Source organism: Anabrus simplex, chromosome 2, assembly GCF_040414725.1.
Source record: "Anabrus simplex isolate iqAnaSimp1 chromosome 2, ASM4041472v1, whole genome shotgun sequence".
NCBI classification, from domain to species: Eukaryota; Metazoa; Arthropoda; class Insecta; order Orthoptera; family Tettigoniidae; genus Anabrus; species Anabrus simplex.
Genome location: NC_090266.1, coordinates 858,357,521 through 858,379,383, shown reverse-complemented (window position 1 = coordinate 858,379,383; position 21,863 = coordinate 858,357,521). Strand labels below are relative to the sequence as shown.

The 21,863-nt window shown below is 38.7% G+C and overlaps 1 protein-coding gene across 1 annotated transcript in view; it reads left to right on the top strand.

Annotated features, from left to right (window-relative positions):
• Positions 1-21,863, top strand: part of Vps13D (vacuolar protein sorting 13D) — an 866,734-nt gene that overhangs the window by 365,756 nt on the left and 479,115 nt on the right. The window contains 2 exon segments of the mRNA XM_068226303.1: positions 7,952-8,103; positions 15,508-15,519. Of these exon segments, the coding sequence (XP_068082404.1) occupies positions 7,952-8,103; positions 15,508-15,519 (164 nt within the window).

Here is a 21,863-nt window from a genome sequence, read left to right as displayed (position 1 = left end):
GACACAGTGCCCCTTGGACAGAGGAGCGTAAGCAGGCCCACTCACAAAGAAACAAAGAATAAGGGAAATTTGGGCTCTAAAGAAGGCCAAGTTCAGAGTCAATTGCAACAAGACTTAACGTGGTCCTTGATGGCCCCAGCGAATTATATAATAATAATAATAATAATAATAATAATAATAATAATAATAATAATAATAATAATAATAATAATAATAATAATAATAATAATAATAATAATAATAATAATAATAATAATAATAATAATAATAATAATAATAATAATCCAATGATCCAAATTATTATTATTATTATTATTATTATTATTATTATTATTATTATTATTATTATTATTATTATTTTACGTCCCCACTTACTGATCTAATGATTTTCGGAGATGCCAAACAAAACATGGTACTATGCGTTAATAAAAAATGGAGATAATGATCGTACAAAATTAAACATTATGATGATAAAACGCATTATCGCCACACCTGTAGATATCCATTAATGCGGCTAACTTTCCTGTAATTTATTTTTAACCTTCCTGTTGTGGAACTTCTGGCACTATGCGGGCACTTGATAGCATACCTAACCTAATCTGAGCAGTCTCTCTCTTCTCATTTACAGCAGTTTCGGTAAATCCTGATGTGATAAATGTGGAGAACAAGCATGAAATATACTTTAAAATAAGAGTTTGACTTTCAACAGCAGCAGTTATCCAAAGAATGCTTCCAGTCACTGTGTATTACATTTGGAAATACAACTCGTAACATACACTAGTTTATCAGCTGGTGGTTTGGCATGCGTTCTACAGCACGGCTTTATTTGGAAGGAGTGGCTTATGCTACACATACACCAACTGGGGATATCAGAGACCATCTCCAGAAACCATCTGGGAATAGATTCTCACTGTTTGGACTCTATAGTCAGGAGCAAAACTGTTTTTACAAGTTACAAAAAAGACAGGACCTCAAATGCTCTCGATGCGTGGCTGACAAGGTGGCAGTGAAGATGACGTCATTTGGAATGATGATACACCGGTAACGGAATTTGGCGGCACAAGACAATAATTCAAATTAGGTTTACTCAGGTTTACTGTGCAGTAGGCCTACTGCTCAAGTGACAGAAACAAATGACTGGCCATTAATTGCATAACATGATAACACGGTACCCTTATCCCTTTTCTGTACAGGGTCAAAAATGAAGTGAGGCAAATCTTCATAGCGAGTTTTTACAACCGTATGCCCTTCCTGACATCAACCTAATCAGAGGAATTAATGAGATGAAACGAATGACGTGATATGAGTAACTAAAACTGACTCTATTTACTTTATATGTAGGCCTAAAGGTCGTGTTCACCATTTATTGTCTTTTTACATTTAGAAATACTGCCTTCCAATGAAAATAGCCAGTATAACTCAAATACATTCATAAGTTTGTTAAAGAATAGTGTAAGTTAGAATGTATAATTTATAGCTCTTTATAGCCTAGAAGCCATGTGTAAACTGCACAAAATTTGAGGTTATCACATATTGGACCTCACTTACTTTTTTTGGCTGTAAAAGTGGAAGAAAAAAAGGGGGGGTGTCTAATACGCGAATAAATACAGTATCCTGACAAGATTAAGGCCAGGTGGCCTTCTCTTACATCTAACCATTTTAATGCACTATTTACAGAAAGTTGTTCATGACTTTGTATGAACTTGTACATACCTGCATTAAAATTATATGTTAACTGAAATTATTATTCAAATTATTTATGCTTTAATACAAGATAAAACAGTCATAAAAATCTAGTCTGTGGAGAAAGCGATGCTTAAATGTAACTAAAATTCAATAATAAACTTGTCATAGTATTATATGTACGTGGAATGAATACTAGTGTTTGTCTAAAAAAAGTACAAGTTGTTTATTTGTAGAACGAGACATAGTCATAGTGATCTGACGTACAATTGGATTGTACAAATTATTTGATATTAATGAAGCGTGGATTAATTAAAATATCGAAAAATAATTCTTCGAACGTTGTTGAATGAGAATCAGGTATGTTGTTAACTCCAAGTGGTTGCGTGATAAGGTCAAAAGGCGCTTGAAGCATCAGTATAGAAGTGTTGTGTCTCCTTCTAGAATAGTCTTGAGCTGTCTAGCATAGATTCAACAAATAGGGTGTTCAATAAAGCCTTAGATGTGGGGGAATTCGCAATGTGGCGCGTGTTGAAAACAAATGCGTAGGAAAAATAAATGTGAGGTTTGGAACGCAGAGAACGTTCTGTTAATGAGTGGAAGTTTAACAACGCCTCCCCGTAGTGTTGACAGAGAGGTGACTAGCCTTGTTGGTTGTTTGAGACGATCTGGTAGTTGTTATTCTGCTGCTATATGTATTGTAGGGGGGTGTCTGTGAGGGTGGAGAATGAGTCAGGAGAGGGGAGGTAGGTGGAGCATTGGGGACATTAGGAGTAGGCGGAGGGGGTGTGACGTGAATCGGCGACTTGGGAGTGGCTACTATTGCGGTAGGGAAATTGCTGACGTGTTAATAATTAAATATTTTCATGAAATTATTTGTATTTATGTTAAAGGCTGTGAGTAATTTAGGGATTTGTTCAATTAATGGGCTATATGTGTCGAGAACATTGTTTAGATTACTATTAATGTTATAATGCTGATCTAGAAAAATGTAAGCGTTTTCGAACTCGGTCATCAGTTTACTCTTGTTGATGTGTTTCATAATATGAAGGTCTTGTTCAATTGTGGTAAAGTTATGGCCGTTATCCTTCATATGATTGCTCATAGCGGAATATTTTCTATATTTTGAAGCATTGTAATGTTCCAAATATCTAGGTTTGAAACTGCATCCGGTTTGTCCTATGTACGTAAGAGTACATTGGGCGCATTTGAGTCTATAAATTACGGAATTTGAAAATTTATTGTGTATTGAATTTACGGTATTGGAGTTAAAAAATATATTACGATTCATGTTTTGAGTTTTATACGCGATTTTGACGTCATATTTCTTTAGCGGATTGGTTATACGATATATAGCCGAGTTAGTAAAGGTGAAGGCAGCAAAACTTGTTTTTTCGGTTTTTTTCGGGGGTTAATTTTGTAGTGGTTCTTAGTTTGATTTTACCTAAAATTTTATTGACCATTGAGTTCAGCTAAATCTTTAATGTAACCAAATTCTTTCTTTCTGTTAGCATTAGAAAGTGGGATTTTTAGAGCCCTGTGAATTAAACTTTAAAAAGTCGCCTGCTTATGAGAATATGGATGCTAAGAATTAGTCTTTATAATAGTCAATGGAGCGGACAAAGGTTTCCTATAAATTTGGAATATAAATTTATCCTTAGTCCTTGTTAAATTTAAATCCAAGAAATTCAAAGTTTTATTGGATTCGTCTTCTTTAGTGAATTTGATATTATTGTCAAGGTCATTGAGGTACTTTAATACATTATCACTGTTATTTTGATGTTCATCGATGATAACGAATGTATCATCTACAAATCTCAGCCACAATTGAAGACCATTGATTCTGTTAATTATCTTATTCGTTTCTAGGTTGTCTATGAAAATATTGGAAAGAATACCCAAAATTGGGTTGCCCATGTCCCATTCTAACATCTGTGTAATATTTGTATCTTAAACTTAAAGATTGTAAAATATTGGAATGGTGGTTTTTAATAAATTTGTTTGAAACTTTTTACATTCTGTACTCCAATACGGCTTTCATAATGAGACTCACAACATCTAATAAGTGGTATGTTCCAAGCTAGTAACACCACTATGAATTTGCAAGGCAAGTTTGTTTTAAATACAGGCTGTACTCTTCGTGAGCATTAGTCTTCGTCTGGTATTGGCATTGTGAGGTAGGTGTGAGTCAAATATGGCTTTAAGGAGGCGAAGAAGACAGTATCAGCAGCTTACTGAGTTTGAATTATGCCATGTAATTTGCCTACGAGAAGGTGGATGTTCTTTCTGCTATATTGCTGGAGGACACAACAGGGATAAATCCACATTGCATCGGTGTTGGCAACTATCGTCATGGTGAGGAACTGTCTCAAGAACACTGGTGTCCTGCAGCACATAGGCCACTATGGAGAGGGAAGACCGCCGTATTCACCACATGGCTCTGGTGGATCTGCAGTAGCCATTAGAGCTTAAGTTGGCACCAGAGTGACAAAGCGAACTGTAACAAATAGATTGCATGAGGACAGCTCCAACTCAGGCGTCCTGTCGCATTCATGCCACTAACTCTGAATCACTGACCTCGGCGACTTCAGTGGTGTCAGGCTAGAGTTCATTGGAGGGCGGAGTTGAGACTTCTTGTGTTCTCAGATGAGAGCCATTTCTCTCTTGGTACCAGTGATGGCCGTAGGTTGGTAAGGAGGAGGCCAGGTGAGCGCTCGGAACCCAGCTGTTTGCAGCAACAACACACTGGACCTACATCAGGAGTTTATGGTCTGGGGAACAATTTCCTTTGTCAGCAGGAGCTCATTCGTCATTATCCCAAGAACCTTGACATTGGATATGTATGTCAGACTGGTGATTGAATCAGTTATGCTGCCATTCATTCGCAGTACTCAAGAGGGGTGTTTTCCAACAGGATAATGCTCGTCCTTATACCAGTGCTGTCACCCAGCATGCTCTACAGAGTGTTGACCAGTTGCCATAGCCAGTGAGATCACCAGACCTTTCGCCCATTGAGCACATATGGGACATTATGGGATGACAAAGTATCATCCAATACCAGCATTAACCATTGTTGATTTGACTAACCAGTGCAACAGGTTAGGAACTCCATGCCACAAAATGACATATGGCACCTGTATGACAAAATGCATGCAAGTTTGCATGCTTGCATTCAAAATCTTGATGACTGCAATGGGTATTAATGTACCCCCATGTCACATGTCTTCTCACACATACTTGAACCTGTGACCTGGAAACTTCAATCAAAGAAATATGTTACCTAAATAATTGCTTGGCCTTAATTGTATTCCTTTAAACTAATGTCTTCTTGGTGTTCGGGGTTTCATTTTCCACCAGTGTATTTGCTGTGCATAAGGACCAGACTTTAATTGTATCTGGCCATCCCTACCCAGACTTTAATTGTAGGGCACTTCTGAAAGGATGAGCATTATACAGACAGGATGAGGGTTCTTCAAAGTCCAAAAATGTCTTTTGTACAGGTTTATAATGCCATCCCTCATGAACTGTGAGAGTCATCTTTCCATATGTGCAGCTAAGACTGGCAAACTGATTTATGGGCACCAGTCACTGTTGAGAGATGAAGCTCTTCATTTTCATACTAAAATGTAGTACTAATTTAGTTTACAGATAAAATGAGTGATTTCTATTCAAATTTTAAACAGGAAATGTCAAAGAGTGAGATATATTGATTCACGCTGTAAATTGGCGAGTGAGCAATCAAAGAATTTGTTTGTATTCATTCAGAAAGTTGTCTTCAATTTTGATATTACATACTCCTTGCTGAGCTACTGACCCTTCTTGTACTGTACCATTTTCCTGTAGGTAAAAGTACATTATTTAAAACATACTCTCGGCTAGACATCTATTATGAAATCAATGCCGAGCCACGAGTAAATGGGTTAACAGAAGTTAATGAAAATCGGTATATAGAGTTGGGGAATAAGAAACTACAGTCTAAGCTATAAACTATTTATTCACCCTGTATGAATTTGTAGTTTAGGGGAAGGCACCTAAAATTTAATTTTTAAATGCCTATGTTGTTGGTCCTATCGAAAAGTACTACATAACACAAGTTATAGAGAATACCATTTCCAATCATTTATGTTTTATTCAGTTTTACCATACCAACTATGATAAAAGTGTTATTTCAGAGTTGGAAGAAAATTAAATGTGACGGCTTACAATACTGAAAGCACATAACATAGATCAACAATAACATTACATTGACCATTGTTTGTTGTGATATTCTTTGTCTCTTATGCTGCCACTCAACTCTGATAGATGGCATTACTGCTGCATACCGAGTATAACAGCCTGACTGAATATTGGTGGAAAATAGGTGGGGAGTTCGAAAACTTTCATTTTTAGCATACCATTCCTGTGGTTCATACATTTCCTGATACTGCTGGTACATAACACACTGGTTCATCATAATATTCCAGCTATTCGATCCCTACTCTGACATGCTGTTTTGAATGAGCAGTGTGCACACTTAAGTCAGAGGCTCACGTATTAGTAGTGGTAGTAGTAGTATTATGACCTGGTCTAAAATTTTATTTTAGGCCTATTCTAAATTATAGCACCACAATTCACTAAATAACTCAAAATTCAACCCTGAAAAGAGCTGTTCCTTTCAAAAGCTTCTTCATCTTCACTTTTATTAAATTCTACATTTTATTCCAGATTAGCAGGGAAAATTTGCCTCCAAGTCAGATAGTTTTTTCTGCCGCCAGTGTAGTGAGTTGAGATTTTCTGACTTATCAGGTACTCTTAGGAAACAGATTAATAAAAGGGCATAGTTTTTGCCCTGGGACACTCTACTATTCGACCCCCACCCCCACCTCCGTCGAAAAAAGACAAAGAGTGTTTGCGGATCATGGCAGTCTGCGACTTGGTCATTCCAGCTTTGGAACTTTGGACTGTTCATTAAAAGTGAGAAAATGTGTTGATTTTTCATTTGATCGAGTATCTCATACAAAAGCATCGCTTTTAATCACGCCATTTCTACTGACGTCATTGTAATGACCTTTCATTTCAGTTGGGAAAACTACTAAGACAGTCTTTCTGAGGATGTAAAAAGGCAGGTGGAGAGTGAGTCTTTGCCATTATAATGAAAACTCCCCAACCTGATTGTGACTGATGGTAGGCAAGCGAGTTTACCATTACAATGAAAATTCCCTAACCCAGTCTTCATATGAGAAAAGACGTTTGGTGGCTTGCCTGTCGCGTTTCCAGGGTAACGTTAAGAGCTATGCAATTTAATACAATCTTTCTCACAACATGTACACTACCTAACCTAGAATTCTGTATACAATGTAGAATTCCATAGCGAAGCACAGGTACATCAACTATTTATTTACTAAATTGTGGAGAATGAGAACACCTTCAAGTTTCTGTACATTTTCTTGGATGTTCATACATTACACCTTCAACTTCTGATGCACCATATTCATCGTAGTCATTTCCAATGTCCTGAACAGCAGCATTGTTGTCAGCCATTTCTGCCTCTTTTGACAGAGTGTATATTCTCATTTTCACTGTTTATCTTGAAACAGAATCAGCATTTGTCAAGCGTTTACTGAACACAAACCATAAATACATTGACACCAACACAACTGTGGAAATTCTTATTATTAGTACTTAGGGACACACCGTTAACACTCTAGAAACACAAAATATACATCTCAGAGCACCAGTATACTTAACAGACACAATTTGAGCCACATGAACTGTAAAACCTTATCATACAAAAATGCCTTTCCAAATTTAATGATGATAATAATGGATGGGAGATTTCAAGTGTTCCTAGCCTGGGGAGTCAGTTGCTGAAGATGGCTGATCAGTATTGGTTGAAAGCTTTTTGAGTGAAGTAATTTGTTTGTTTGTTTATTTAAAACAGCAGTGAAGTTATTATCATTCAATTAAAATGATTTTGAATGATTTGATGAAATGATATGTTTGATCTTGTATATTGACACAGATATAAGTTAGAACATACTGTATTATTCTTGTGTATTGGACACAGATATAAGTTAGAATGTAGAAAGTGTATTGTTGCAACCTTTGTTGGATATTTTTATATTCCAGATTACGGGTGAATCTACTTCATAAGACATTGGTTTTATGTTAACATTGTTTGTAAGTAACCACTATGTCTGGAATGATACTGCATTATACTGTTAGTATTATATTAGTGGTGTCTGTTTCTGTTTATATTTAAAATTAATGGTATAACATCTTTTCACAGTGAAATCAACCATCAGGCCAAATGTAGTTGAATATCCATGCACTCCACCACCATCACCCCGCATTTCACGCTCACCGTCAATTGTATATTCTCAAGATAATTTGGTACATATCAATGTGGAAGTAATGCCAGATTCAGCTAATTCCAATTCTGTGAGTACTAGTTAAAATATTACTTGTTAACAGGTTATTTTAGTCTGGTCATTATAATCACATTTTTAAAATGTTGAATTTAACTGATTTCTTCATTCAGCACTTCAGTATAATTTTACATTATTAATGAACTTTTATACTATTTCAGTTCATTTTGTGTTTTTTCATACATACTCAGTGGTGAGAGTTGGATCCTCTTGAACCAGCCATTTTTGTCAATTTCTTACTTAAAAAAAAAAAAAAAAAAAAAAAAAAAAATGATTGTGTTAAGAATTAGAGGACAGAATTGAGTAAAATTTTCAGATTACCTTTAGTATTATTTTAGTGTGTGGTGACTGGTATAACAATTCATGTGGTACACAGGAATGCTGCAAGCACTGTAGATTAACTTCATGTAGTTTTGAACTTCATATGATATGCATACTTTGCAGTGACTGGAGGGTCTTGATTTCTTAGTGGCTGGGATGGGAGTCAGTTCATGTTTCTTCACCTGTCCATCCTGTGTATTTATAGGGCCAAGTTTTTAGACTGCTCTGGGAAGTTCATATGGTTCTGAAGAATTGATACAATCAATTGAAATTTCATTTGTAAGCAACACTTTTATAAGCTCTTGAATATATGTCACGAGTTTGGATTTGGTATTTTGGAGCTTGTACAGGACATGGAAATTACACAAACAGAATCTAGGAGTAGATACATGAAAATTATTTTGGTCCTCTTTTCAATTTTTGTCATAATTTGGTAATATGAGGGGTGTTGATCTGCAGTATCAGCTTTATGCATGAATTTGTTGTGGTCTACTATGCATTCTAATTAGAAAATCTGTTTTAGAGAGTCATGGAGTCATGCTTACTGTGAATTTCTATTATCTTTACTTATATTTATGAGTATACTGTATGTGTTTCTTACCAAGACTACAAGAATTTTGACCTTTTGCTTCTATATCATTTCTCCCTTTTTCATTGTACTAATAAAATGAAACATCTTCCAGAGCATACCACAGTTCGTCATTTTTCATCATCATCATCATCATCATCATCATCATCATCATCATCATCATCATCATCATTTCCCTTTATCCAGCTGTAGCCAGATAGGGGCAAATACGGTTCCTCTTCACTTTCTTCGGTCTTTCCCCCATCCCTCCAACACTGTGTCCCAGTCCAGGTTTCTTTCTATAATACTGCATTGGATTGTGTCCTTCCATCTCATTCATGGTCGTCCACGGCCTCTCCTTCCTTGCATTTCCATCACTTTTTTTTGGCATTCTTTCATCACTCATTCGCTTTATGTGCCCAAACCATCTCAGTCAGCTCTTCTCTATTCTATCATTCATTTTTCCCACTCCAGTTTCTTCCCAGATTTTCTCATTCTTTATTTTCTCTCTTCTACTTTTGTGTATCATACTCCTCAAGAACTTCATTTCGGCTGCCTGTATTCGATTCTCGTGCTTCTTCGTCATTGTCGAAGTTTCTGCTCCGTAAGTTGTTATGGATACGTAATACATCTTGTACATAGTTTCTTTTGCTTCCATTGGCACATCTATGTCCCATAACATGTTTCTTACACTATGATAGAAATAACTTCCAGCTTGAATCCTCTTACTAATCTCAGCATCCAGGTGAACATTCTTCATTAATTCACTCCCCAGGTATTTGAACATTTCCACTACTTCCAGGGGCTTGTCTGCAAGTCTAATCTGACCTTTCCTTTCTTTCTCCCCTCTAGTCATAACAAGAGTTTTACTCTTTTCTGCACTTATTTTCAATCCCCATTCTTCGATCTTTCCATTCACCACATCCAACTCTTCTTGAACCTTCATGTCGTCTTCTCCCCAAATCACAATATCATCTGCAAATAACATGATGTTCATTTCTGTTTCTCCATATGTTGTTTTTGCTGTTCTCATGATGTCATCCATTAGTATTGTAAACAGAATTGGTGATAGAACACTTCCCTGTCTCAGTCCACTAGTGAATTCGAACCAACTTGTCCTGCCAACTTGTGTTTGCATGCAACTACAACATTCCTTGTACATTGCCATAATTGTTTTCATTAATCCTTGTGCAATTCCTTTTTTCGCCAGACTGTCCCAAACTTTAGTCCTGGGGACACTGTCATATGCCTTTTCAATGTGATTACCATATCATTCCTGTACTTCCATTGCTTTTCCATTAGTTGTCTCATAATGAAAATGGGCTCTATTGTTGACCTTCCACTTCTGAAACCAAACTGATTTTTCTCTATCTGATTTTCAACCCCAACTTTATCCTACTTTCCAGTATCCTCTCCATTATCTTAGCAGTATGGGATATCAGAGTAATTCCCCTGTAGTTCTTCAATACTTTCTTATCGCCTTTCTTGAAAATTGGGATGATTATTACTTTTCGCCAATCCTCAGGGACCTCCTTATTCTCCCAGACAATCCTGAGAACTCGATATGTCCACTGCAGGCCTACAGCTCCAGCTGGCTTTCTTATCTCCACTGAAATTTCATCTATTCTGGCAGTTTTCCCATTCTTCACCTTTCTTACTGCAATTCAATTTCATTCATTGTAATTTATTTATCCATTTCTTCATCAACTAATTGCCTTTCCTGATTGTCCATTGAATGACTGTCATTAGTTCTCATGTTCAGCAACTTCTGAAAATACTCTCTCCATCTATTTCTTATTTCTTCTGGCTTTGTTAATATTATGCTGCCTTCATCCTTCACAAATCTGGTGTTTACTTGACCTCTGTTTTTGTTTCTTAAAATACCATACGGTAATTTCTTGCTGCCCTGCATATCATCTCTCATGAATGAGGCCCAGCTTTTCCTCTTTTCTTCCTCCACTACTTTCCTGGTCAAATTCTTTGCCTTCACATATTTTCTTCTACTTTCTTCAGTCTTAGATGTTTTCCATGCTTTCTATGCCATTTTCTCTCCTTCACATTAATCTTTACCCTAGCATTCCACCAGTGTGTCTCTTTGTCTTTCACATTTCCTGATGTCCTACCACATACCTTTTCTGCACGTCCAACCAGTGCTTTCTTAAATTTTTTCCATTCATCTTCAACATTTCCCATCTCTGTCCTAGGTACCAACGGTATTATTTCCCTTTGAAATTCTTCTTGTATTCTTTTCTCCTTCAACTTCCATACTTTAATTCTTTTCTCTCTTCTTAATGGCGGTTTTTCAATCTTTCCTATCACATCTCTATGATCTCCACCAAAGGCTTCTTCAGGCATGACTGTAACATCTAAAATGTTCTTCCGGTGTTCATTCTCTATGATTATATAATCAGTCATGGTCTTTGTCTGTCTCCCCAATGATACCTTGTAATCTTCTGACTGTTCTTCTTCCTAAACCAGATGTTTCAAACAAACATTTGGTTCCTCATGCAAAAATCCACCAACAACTTGCCTTCTGGATTTATATTTCCATATCCAAAGGGCCCTACAACATCTTCCTTTCCTTGTCTTTCCATTCCAACTTGTGCATTTAGATCTCCCATCAAGCCACTTCCTTGTCTTCTATCTATCTCTCCACTTCCTCATTTTTTCTACTACTATAAAATCGTGCACTTACAGTACTTGAGAGCATTTTATACTATTGTAATTTGTTCACATATGCTAGACCTGCATTTCTGAACTTTATTTCAACCTGAGGACCAGTAAAATATCAGAAATAATTCTACGGACCACTAACTTATATGGGCCTAATTATTTACCTCTGTGTATATTATTAACATTTGGGATAAATTGTATTGTACCATTTTAATACCAATATCATTGGTCCGTTATTGGACATTATTCATTTTCCAGCTAACTCATTCCTGGTTGCCAGCGTTTTGCCCCAGTGGGCTAAGTTGGGCTCATCAGTTGGTAAATAGCACACCTACCAAGATGCATGGCTAGTGCATACTGTGGAGGCCACTGCGTAGGCTGCTTGGAGCCACTGGCAGTGCCAGTGCACTATGAGAGACTTTATCTCATTTACCGGGCGAGTTGGCCGTGCGCGTAGAGGCGCGCGGCTGTGAGCTTGCATCCGGGAGATAGTAGGTTCGAATCCCACTATCGGCAGCCCTGAAAATGGTTTTCCGTGGTTTCCCATTTTCACACCAGGCAAATGCTGGGGCTGTACCTTAATTAAGGCCATGGCCGCTTCCTTCCAACTCCTAGGCCTTTCCTATCCCATCGTCGCCATAAGACCTATCTGTGTCAGTGCGACGTAAAGCCCCTAGCAAAAAAAAAAAAAAAAAAAAAAAAAAAAAAAAAAAACAAAACTATCTCATTTTCAAAAATTGATGCCTGCCTGGCCATCAGTTGATATAGATGTTTATTCCCATAGGGAACCTGAAATATTTGTCCTGAATATGTAAATTTATAATACCAATATAGTTGATCCGTTATTGGACATTATAAATTTTTCTTCTAACACATTCCTGGTTTGCGGCATTTTGCCCCAGTGTGCTAAGTCTCTCATAGTGCATTGCCAATGTCGGTGGCTCCAAGTAGTCTACGCAGTGGTCTCCACGGCATGCACTAGCCATGCATCTTGGTAGGTGTGCTATTTACCAACTGATGAGCCCAACTTAGCACAATGGGGCAAAACGCTGTCAACCAGGAATGAGTTAGGTGGATTATTTATTATGTCCAATAATAGATCAGATATATTGGTATTATAAATTTACTCATGTGGGAGAAATATTTCAGGTTCCCTATGGGAATCAACATCTGTACCTTGTACCATTATAACGTAATAAATACAAAAGCGTGTTTTGAATTCCTACAGAAATAGTTATGAAATTGGAAATGATCTATTAAAGGTGAATTATATATTGAACAGACTCTTATTATTTATTAACCAAATGAGTAATATTATGAACCTACAATGGGAGAGAGTAAACTTCAGTAAAGAAATAATAATAATATTACATTTAGGGTGACCAACTGTTGAAGGAATGGGGACATTCCACAATTCAGGGAGACAGCTACATTTTTAGCTGTAATTTTAAAATGACAAAAATTTTAACATTTTCAAAAGCATTGTGTTGCCAGTTTCCCTCTCTTTTGACAGAGTATTCTTGCTGAAGTAATAACACAGAAAAATAAATTCCACTCATCCTTATTGCTTTTTTCCTTTGTTGTGATTAGTGATGTATGCTTGTAAAGTTTACAAAATGGCTTGTGAATGTTACTTCATTTAAGAGATAAGTATGGCGTGTTGGTCTCCCACTTTGCATTATATGCATATAAGCATTTATTTTTTCCTTTTGCCTTCTTGGGTTTAAATGATGGCTTTCTCTTTTGTGATGAAGTAGAAGTACAGTCTTCCATAATAATCTCTCTCTCTCTTACACACACACACACACACACACACACACACACACACACACACACACACACACACACACACACACGCGCGCGCGCGCGTAAATATGGTTGTCCCGAAAGTTGGACGCTATGCGCAGGAAGTCCTACTGTCTCAGACATTTGTATTCCCTTACTAGTTTGATATGCCTTTGCTGGCAGGACCTAGTGTTTACAGTGCACTATGTCTTCTGGTATAGGCGAGAGCAATTTTGTTACTTTCATTGACCTGTCTCTGTCTTATCCTTGGCATTGACAATATGAAAGTGACTGAGGTATGAGCGTTGCTAGTAATGCCATTTCTTATGCAGCCAGTCCCTGCTATGAATAGTGTGAAAATGTTGCTCATAGGATCAGTTTGTGCATGCATTTCAGTGGGCTTGGTAGACTGATACGTAATCGCATCTCCTGGCTCGGTGAGTAAAGCAACGGGAAACTACCTCACTCCTCATTTCCCTAGTATGCCTCTAAAGTGATGACTAGGCCATCTACGATAGTTGATGGCGGAGCTGTAGAGGATCCAACCTTCTTTAGCGCTGAGGACTGAACATTAACTAGTTTGATGGTGAGTGAAATATTGGAAGCTTTTGAGGAAGAACCGACATTTGGAGAAGAGTGAAGGGTGTGAAACGGTTGATGATAATGACAGATGAGTATGAGAGTAATCTAAATTACCTTAGTAGAAACCTACTTCTGAGTAAATGTGAAGGGCAAATTGCTTCAGTGAAGTATGAAAAAGGGAGGCTAGGTCCAGTGCTAGTGAAAATATTACTGGAAGTTTACAGATGGAACTAAAAAACCAGAAAACCGTACAAAAGGAAACTCTCATCCGAAAATAAAGTCATACATAAGATTGGACCAGTACCCCTGTTTCCGATATCCCTGATAGAAAATTCAAAAGCATTAGTAGGTTAAATTGTAACACAAAAGAAGCAACCCTAAAGTGGACAAGATCACAGTCTACATCTCATTTAGTGACAGACTGTTTTCATGTCTCTCTTCCCCCCTCCATCAGATGATGCAAAATATTGTGAAATTCCAATAGACTTCTTTCTCTGCCAGTGGCTATAGGATACCTTTCCAGCTTTCCAGTTGTATACAGCAATATAAAATGATAGGCTGAAAGAATTTGGACTTGGAGGAAGTGTAGTCCTACCTCTTATTGGTGCAGGTGGAACTGAATCAAACAGGGGGCATATAATATTCTTTGACGACTAATTTACATTCTTGAAATTGGTAAGACATCTGGCTTCAAAAGAATAAATGCAACAGGGACCTTTCAAGAAAACGAGACAGAGAAGTGCCCCCTTCAAAGAATGGCGGACAGGGAAAAGAAGAAGAGGATGAAACGACTGCAGGAGTTTTGGTGGTGTGTTGCTGGTGCACTGGAATGACAACATTGTTGCCACTGCTGATACGAACTACGAACAGATAGAGATGAGCAGTGCATCAAGGTGGTCCAGCGTAAAAATTATTCAAAGTGTCTGTACTGCAATGAAAGCTGTTCAAGTCCTATACTGGCATCGGAAGAGTGGATCTGCTTGACCAGTTTGAACTTCACCTGAAATGCTCCTGTGGATATCACAATCAGTAAATACATAACCGTAAATAGTGTATACAGTATTGTGATAAGTCATTTGTGGAAATTGTAGATTTACTTTATATGTAAATTGTATAAGGTAATCCCAACTCTCTAACACTACCTAGCTTGCAACACTATTGTACAATGTAATGCTGAGTAACTAGTGTTGTTGTACTGACCTGGGTGCATAGCGTCCGATATATCGGATGGCCTATGTAAATAAAACTATCACATGTATGAACGTTGTGATTCTTAGAACGTGTTTCTGCAATTATTAAGAGTAGAAATGGGTAGATAAATTGAAATAAAATGCAAAAAAATTAACTTTATGCACTAATGGGTTAACAGTGATAAAATAAAACTTGAGGGGCAACTTGTTTCATGAGTGTTTGAAATCCAGAACAGATACCCATCACGCCAACTACCTTTGAATAGTCCAGTCCTTTTTCCTCAATAAACTGTTTCAGCATTTTGAATACGTCTTCGTTGCTAGTTGTGGTGGGCAAAGTCTTGCAGAACAACTATTCCTCTTTTACGCGGATCATCTTTAATGTAATACCAATATAAATGATCCGTTATTGGACATTGTAAATTTATTAATTAACTCATTCGGGACAAATATTTCAGGTTCCCTATGGGAATCAACATCTGTATCATCTTTAATGTACCGAGTAAATACCAATAACTGCAATCATGAAGCTACATCGGTTGACTCGTCCAATTGCAGTCCAAACAGGGAACTTTCTTCAATTTCAGAAACAACGGTTGCCAAAATGTTGTTACGCAACTCTAAAATACTTTGAACTATTGTATTGGAGAGTGACATTTGATTAACCTTAGCCACGTGTTGCTCACTAATAACAAGCGACACTGCATTACACAAACAATGTTTGATGAGTTCCTCTCCTGTAGCATGTGTTTTTTTTGTTCATAGCAATGTGATGAGCAATTTCATACAAAACTTGAAGACACGATTCAGTTCCTTTTTGTACATTTCCTGTGGAATCCAATCGCAAAGACTTCAGAACACTCTTTTCTCTTGAAAGAAATCGATGTCTTTACCTGCGAACTCCATGTGAACTTTCTTGGTTTTTTTTTGTTTTTTTTTTGCCCAGTTTCAGTCTGTCTGCTCTAAGAACTTTATTACGTATAACACACTGAGGCTTTTCTATATTCCTGTCAGCAATATTCGTGAAACCCCATTGTAGAAATGCTTCTTTATACGAACGCCTTTTCCCTGATGTAGAAGCCATGTCACATCTACACCAATCATAAAACACCGTTACAAAATAAACGGACTGTAGAAAAATTCATGAACTACTTTCTACGGGCTAACGACTTTTATTCTGTTGTTCACTAGGTTGCATGAAAGTAACCTCTCATGACGCAAAATAATTGTTTTACTAATAACGATATTAAAAACACACATCAAAAGAAGTGAAAATTATTATTGTTGGCACTTACCTACAAATAAAATAGATATCTTTTAGGACGGGACATAAGATCTTGTTGAACAGTATCTACACTTGTACAGCTTGATACTAATTTACAATGCGAAACAAACGAATCACGCGAGTTAGTACTCGAGTAAACTCAAACTTAGTCGTCCTCATCAGTCTCCTTCGCATGCAAGAAAGTGGGCACGGCGGCGGCAGCTGCTAGAAAGGGATAGAACACACATTGCTGTGCTTTTTATTAGTGAACATGTAGCACGAGAGACCGCAAGCCATGTGGCGCTGATCTGTCAGTCTATTATCTACATACATAACATTGCCAGCATTCTAACCCCCACACACTAGCTATTTTACCCCTACAGGGGTAATTACCCCCGGGTTCAGAACCCATGATCTAGAGGATCAAGCAAATACTGTAGTAACAGTTATGTCGTAGGATACCATAGGCTTGCTTGTATCATATCTTGTATTCAAGTCCACTGCCTGTCGTACAAGGCAGCTAAAAGGGGTGACTTGGTGCGTAACTGGATTATGGCTGCAGAATATGAATTGAACCCACTGCGGGTTGGAGGGTATGAATACATCTGCAGATAAACCCTGCCTGTTGTAGAAGGCGATTAAAAGGGTAATGTAGTTGTCAGTCCCCTCTCAACGGTAGTTGTAAACCAATTCAAAAATTCTGAAAATGGTTTTCCGTGGTTTCCCATTTTCACACCAGGCAAATGCTGGGGCTGTACCTTAATTAAGGCCACGGCCACTTCCTTCCAACTCCTAGGCCTTTCCTATCCCATCGTCGCCATAAGACCTATCTGTGTCGGTGCGACGTAAAGCCCCTAGCAATTCAAAAATTAAGGTGTGTGCTGTAAGGGGAAAGACGTCTCACATGCGTGACTATGTCCAAAAGCCCAGACAGTAACTACAACCTGTCTGTACCCTGCAGTAGTATCCACCTGAGAAGATTGGTCCGCACTCATATGAATGTGCAGGAACCCCTCTGTAAGTGCTATGGGTTACATGCCTATACAGCATCGTTGAACATTGGACCCTGACAATACCTTCCATGCCAGGCAGGTATTGCATTGGCTGCATGGTGGCTACAGAGTCTGCGCATGTTTGGAGTCAACGGTGACATTTGGAGGAGGATACATTTGGACATTTTGGACATGGCTTCCAAGTGTCAAAGCCTGTGCAGGGAGGGCCACCGACCAAGTCTTAACATTCAGTTCCCTGAGAGGTGTAATCCCTGGGAATAAGCGCAGCATGAAACTTTGTGATCCAGCTTTGGTAGGTTTCTGGTTGTTACCCTGTCTGATGGGAATAACTTCAAGCTGCTCAAGTCTATTTTATTTAGTAGGCACGTCCAAGATGTCTACAAAATGATGCTCAGTGATAGTTTGTTGTTGAAGACACGCAACGCAGCTCAAGTGTTACCACTTTAGCGATCTTCCCGACGAAGTGGAAGAGCAAAATCTCTGAGTCTGGTTAGCAGAGTGATCTTTCACCATGATCTGATCTTGAGGACTGACAATGAACCAATGGAAAATATGTACAAAGTCATCTGTGAAAAATATGCCACCAGTGCCTATATTATCCCCTTCAAATTGTCTGTGTTGCAGAGAAAGTCAAGGTAACAACCTATCGTTGCGACATGAGGCCGTATATTCCACCTCTGGTGCAGTGCTATATTTATCAAACACATGGAATTCTCTTGTTCGAACAAATCTATTTCTACTACTTGTGGAAAGGAATCTCATGGCACAGCACAGTGCATACTTCCAAACATGTGTATTAACTGCCATGGTCTTCATTCTCCTCGAGATAGAAACTCTCCTGTGTATCTTAGCGAGAAGATGATCCAGGAAAGTAAGACCCTGGATTGTCTTTCATACCAGGAATCATGCCAGTTCCATCAGTTCCATGAATGTTCCTCCTTACAGCCTGTCTAAACAAGAAATAATGTGGAGAAGAATAGAGCCCTTCCTAGGTGCTCCCTCACCCCTCCTATGGGGGGGAAAATCATGTCTTCCATGTGTCAGTACCAGGTGGAGCACCTGCTCCAGAGCCAGTGCGCTTCCTTTGTATGCAGACCCTCCCAGCGCCACTGAAAAGCATCTTGGAAGCCTTCTGGATCCCTCTAACTCTCCCAAACCTTGTCTGGCGATGAGGTGATGGATGTTGCAGGTTCGCCTCTGTCCTAGGATGGAGAAGGAAGCGTGTTTAGGCTACAAGGTGGCTTGCCACTTAAAACCTAACACAAACAAGCAAGAGTCTTCAGTATGGAATTGTTACAGTGGAAGTGTAATGGTTATGGCTGGCATCTTACTGAGCTGTGCCTGCTGATCAGTCAGTTTGCATTGAGTATAATCTGTATTCAAGAAACGAATCTCAGACCTGGTATGTTTTAGAGAAATTTTAGATTATAATTGAAAGAAAGGTATTATGCCAACTGGGCTTCTGCAATGTTTTTGGTTTACGTCCCACTAACTACTTTTTACGGTTTTTTTGGAGATGCCAGAATTTAGTCCCGCAGGAGTTCTTTTACGTGCCAGTAAATCTACTGACACGAGGCTGACGTATTTGAGCGCCTTTAAATACCACTGGTCTGAGCCAGGATCAGACCTCCCAAGTTGGAGTCAGAAAGCCAGCGGCTGAACCGTCTGAGCCACTCAGCCCGGCAATTGGACTTCTGATGGTGGTTGTATCTTCACCCATTCTGATACCTACAGCAAACTGGTTCCATTAAGAACTGAGCTGGAGGCAGTAGTGGTATGTTTCTTGTTACCTATCATAACTACAGTTTGTAATGTGTATTTCCTGCCAGGCCAGCTGCTCAGTATCAATGATGATCTTATAGATCCGTTCTCACTGTCTACCCTCCTGTTGGGTCACCCATCATGGGGTTCTGAAATGTCTTGCCCCAGATAAAGGGAGTTGGAAAAGCTGATAAGAGAGCTGGATTTACGAATTTTGAGTATAGGGTAACCAGCTTATTGTAGAGTAGCACATGTAAATTTTTACTGCATTGACATTAGTCTTTGTAGCTGTGCGCTCGTTTTCCTGTTATGGTGGATGTACATAATGACCTCTGTGATAGTGACCATTTTCGCATCCTTCTTACTTTGTTGAAACAGGCATCCATTGGGGCTCCTCCTTGATAGATTCTGAAATGTGCTGATTGGCCAAAGTACACATCATTAGCTGTCTTAAACGACTTGAATAATTCGGGCATAGATGATGATGATGTAGCATGTCACACAAATTATTATTGCTGCTGAGGAGTCCATTCCATCTTTCTCTGGGACTTCACGATGTAGGTTCATTCCCTGGTGGAACGATGAAATACCAGCTGCTGTAAAAGACCAACATCACATTAACAAATGCTGTCGAATCCAGCCAACCATGGCCAATCTGGTAACATTTAAGATCATTTAAGAGAGTCCACACTAAGGCACGAGTTCTTATTTGACAGAGTAAGGAAGATTCATGGGAAATATATATGTCATCCTTGACAGCATATGCACAGTCGTCTCAAGTGTGGATGAAGCACTGATGCATTTCGGGTATCCAAGGACCATCTTTTGTACCAGGAATTTCCATTGTGGTCAGTATTGTCACTGATCCACTCTCAATTGTTATTCATGTCATAAGTCACTTCGCGGATATGTCTGGTTCCAGCAATTATCACCTTGAATTCCTCATTCCTTGCTCTGAAGTGTGAGGTAGAACATCATCATTTTTTTTTTTTTTCCTACTTGCACTTATAACATGCCTTTTATGGAGTGGGAATTCCGGAGTAGCTTGGCACTTTGTTAAGATGTGGCCTCCAGACCAGATGTTGAAGCATCTCAGCATGAATAGCCTGCACTATTTCTAAGAGTGTTCAACCGGATCTTGTTGTAGGGCGAGTTGGTTTTTTGTTCCTCGAGCTATTCCATATCTGAGTAAGGAAGGTATATTCACAATGGAGTTCCTCAGGGATGAGTTCTTTCTGTTACTCTTTTTGCGACTGCCATACACAGTATGCTACAGGATCAACAGTAATACTGCTGCGATATGTAGACAATTTTTTGTTGCATTGTAGCTCATAACTTCATCCCCGTCCTGAGCTTTGCCTGGGGAACATCACTTTTCCAATAGTGGACACATACCGATTTCTTGGGCTCCTTTCTGATAGTAAAATATCATGGGAGCTGCATGTGCATCATTTCAAAGCTAAATGTGCTTAAAAATATCAATATTTTTAGGTTCCTTGGCAGCACAATGTGGGGGGGTTTATATTGCATGGTGCTCTTATGTTTTTACAGGGGACATATTTTATCGAGAATAGACCCTGGGCTTATGGATCAACATGCAAATCTGTTTTGGATAAATTGAATAGCACAGCAGAGTTAGGCTGGCAACTGAACTTTCTATACTAGTCCCATAGCCACCCTGCTTGCTGAGTCTGGTGTACCTCCTTTAAACGTAAGATGTGAACAGGTGCTGTTGTGTCATATGCTACAAGAAGATGCCACTTCACCGTAGTTATCCATGCATTTTCCATAACAAGAATCACCGGCTGTATGCCCATTGTTGCAGACTGTCGATACATGCTTCTCGCACCCCGGTATAAGATATCATCTATCTCCTGGCTGGATTGTAGACAGTAGGCACTGGAATTCAATTTGTATACCTTTCAAGCTGCATGGGTATAGCAGGAAACAAGTTAGCTGATCCGGCTGCCAAAGAGGCAGTCACATTGCCCCCATTGCCTTACAAGGTTCCCGCCAGGGATATACATTCTCTGCTGAGACATTTATTAATGGTCCACTAGGAGGATGAGTGGCAGGTGATCCCTCTTTCCAATAAGCTGAGAGAACTTAAAGGAACAAGATAGGCATGGAAGACTTCCCTTCATGTCTCTCGGAGAGCAGCAGTGGTATTGTGTCATTTTCGGATTGGTCCTACCCACTCCTACTTACTGAGGTGAGAAGACCCCCATGGTTTGAACTTGCAGCACCCATCTGACCATAGTGCACATCGTTATCCAGTGCACTGTATTCTAAAACTTAGGAACACTATGTTCCTTATTCTGCAAGATGACAAGCAGTGTGTAGGGGTCTTTCTGCCAGGTGGGCAAAATAAAACTGGCTCAGAAAATATTTACAGTAGGATTGATGCGTGATTGACCCTTCTTAATGAACATCACAGAAGATGCTGGAAATGGCTTCATCTGAAGAAATGAAAAAGTGAGGATCCAAAAGACCTGCCTCCATCTCACTTAGAACCACCGGCAGAACTCAACATGTGAAGGTTCATCTGGACACTTTAACACATGCACGACAGTAAATTTATAAGGATACATGGTGCATGTCCTTTTTGATAATGTT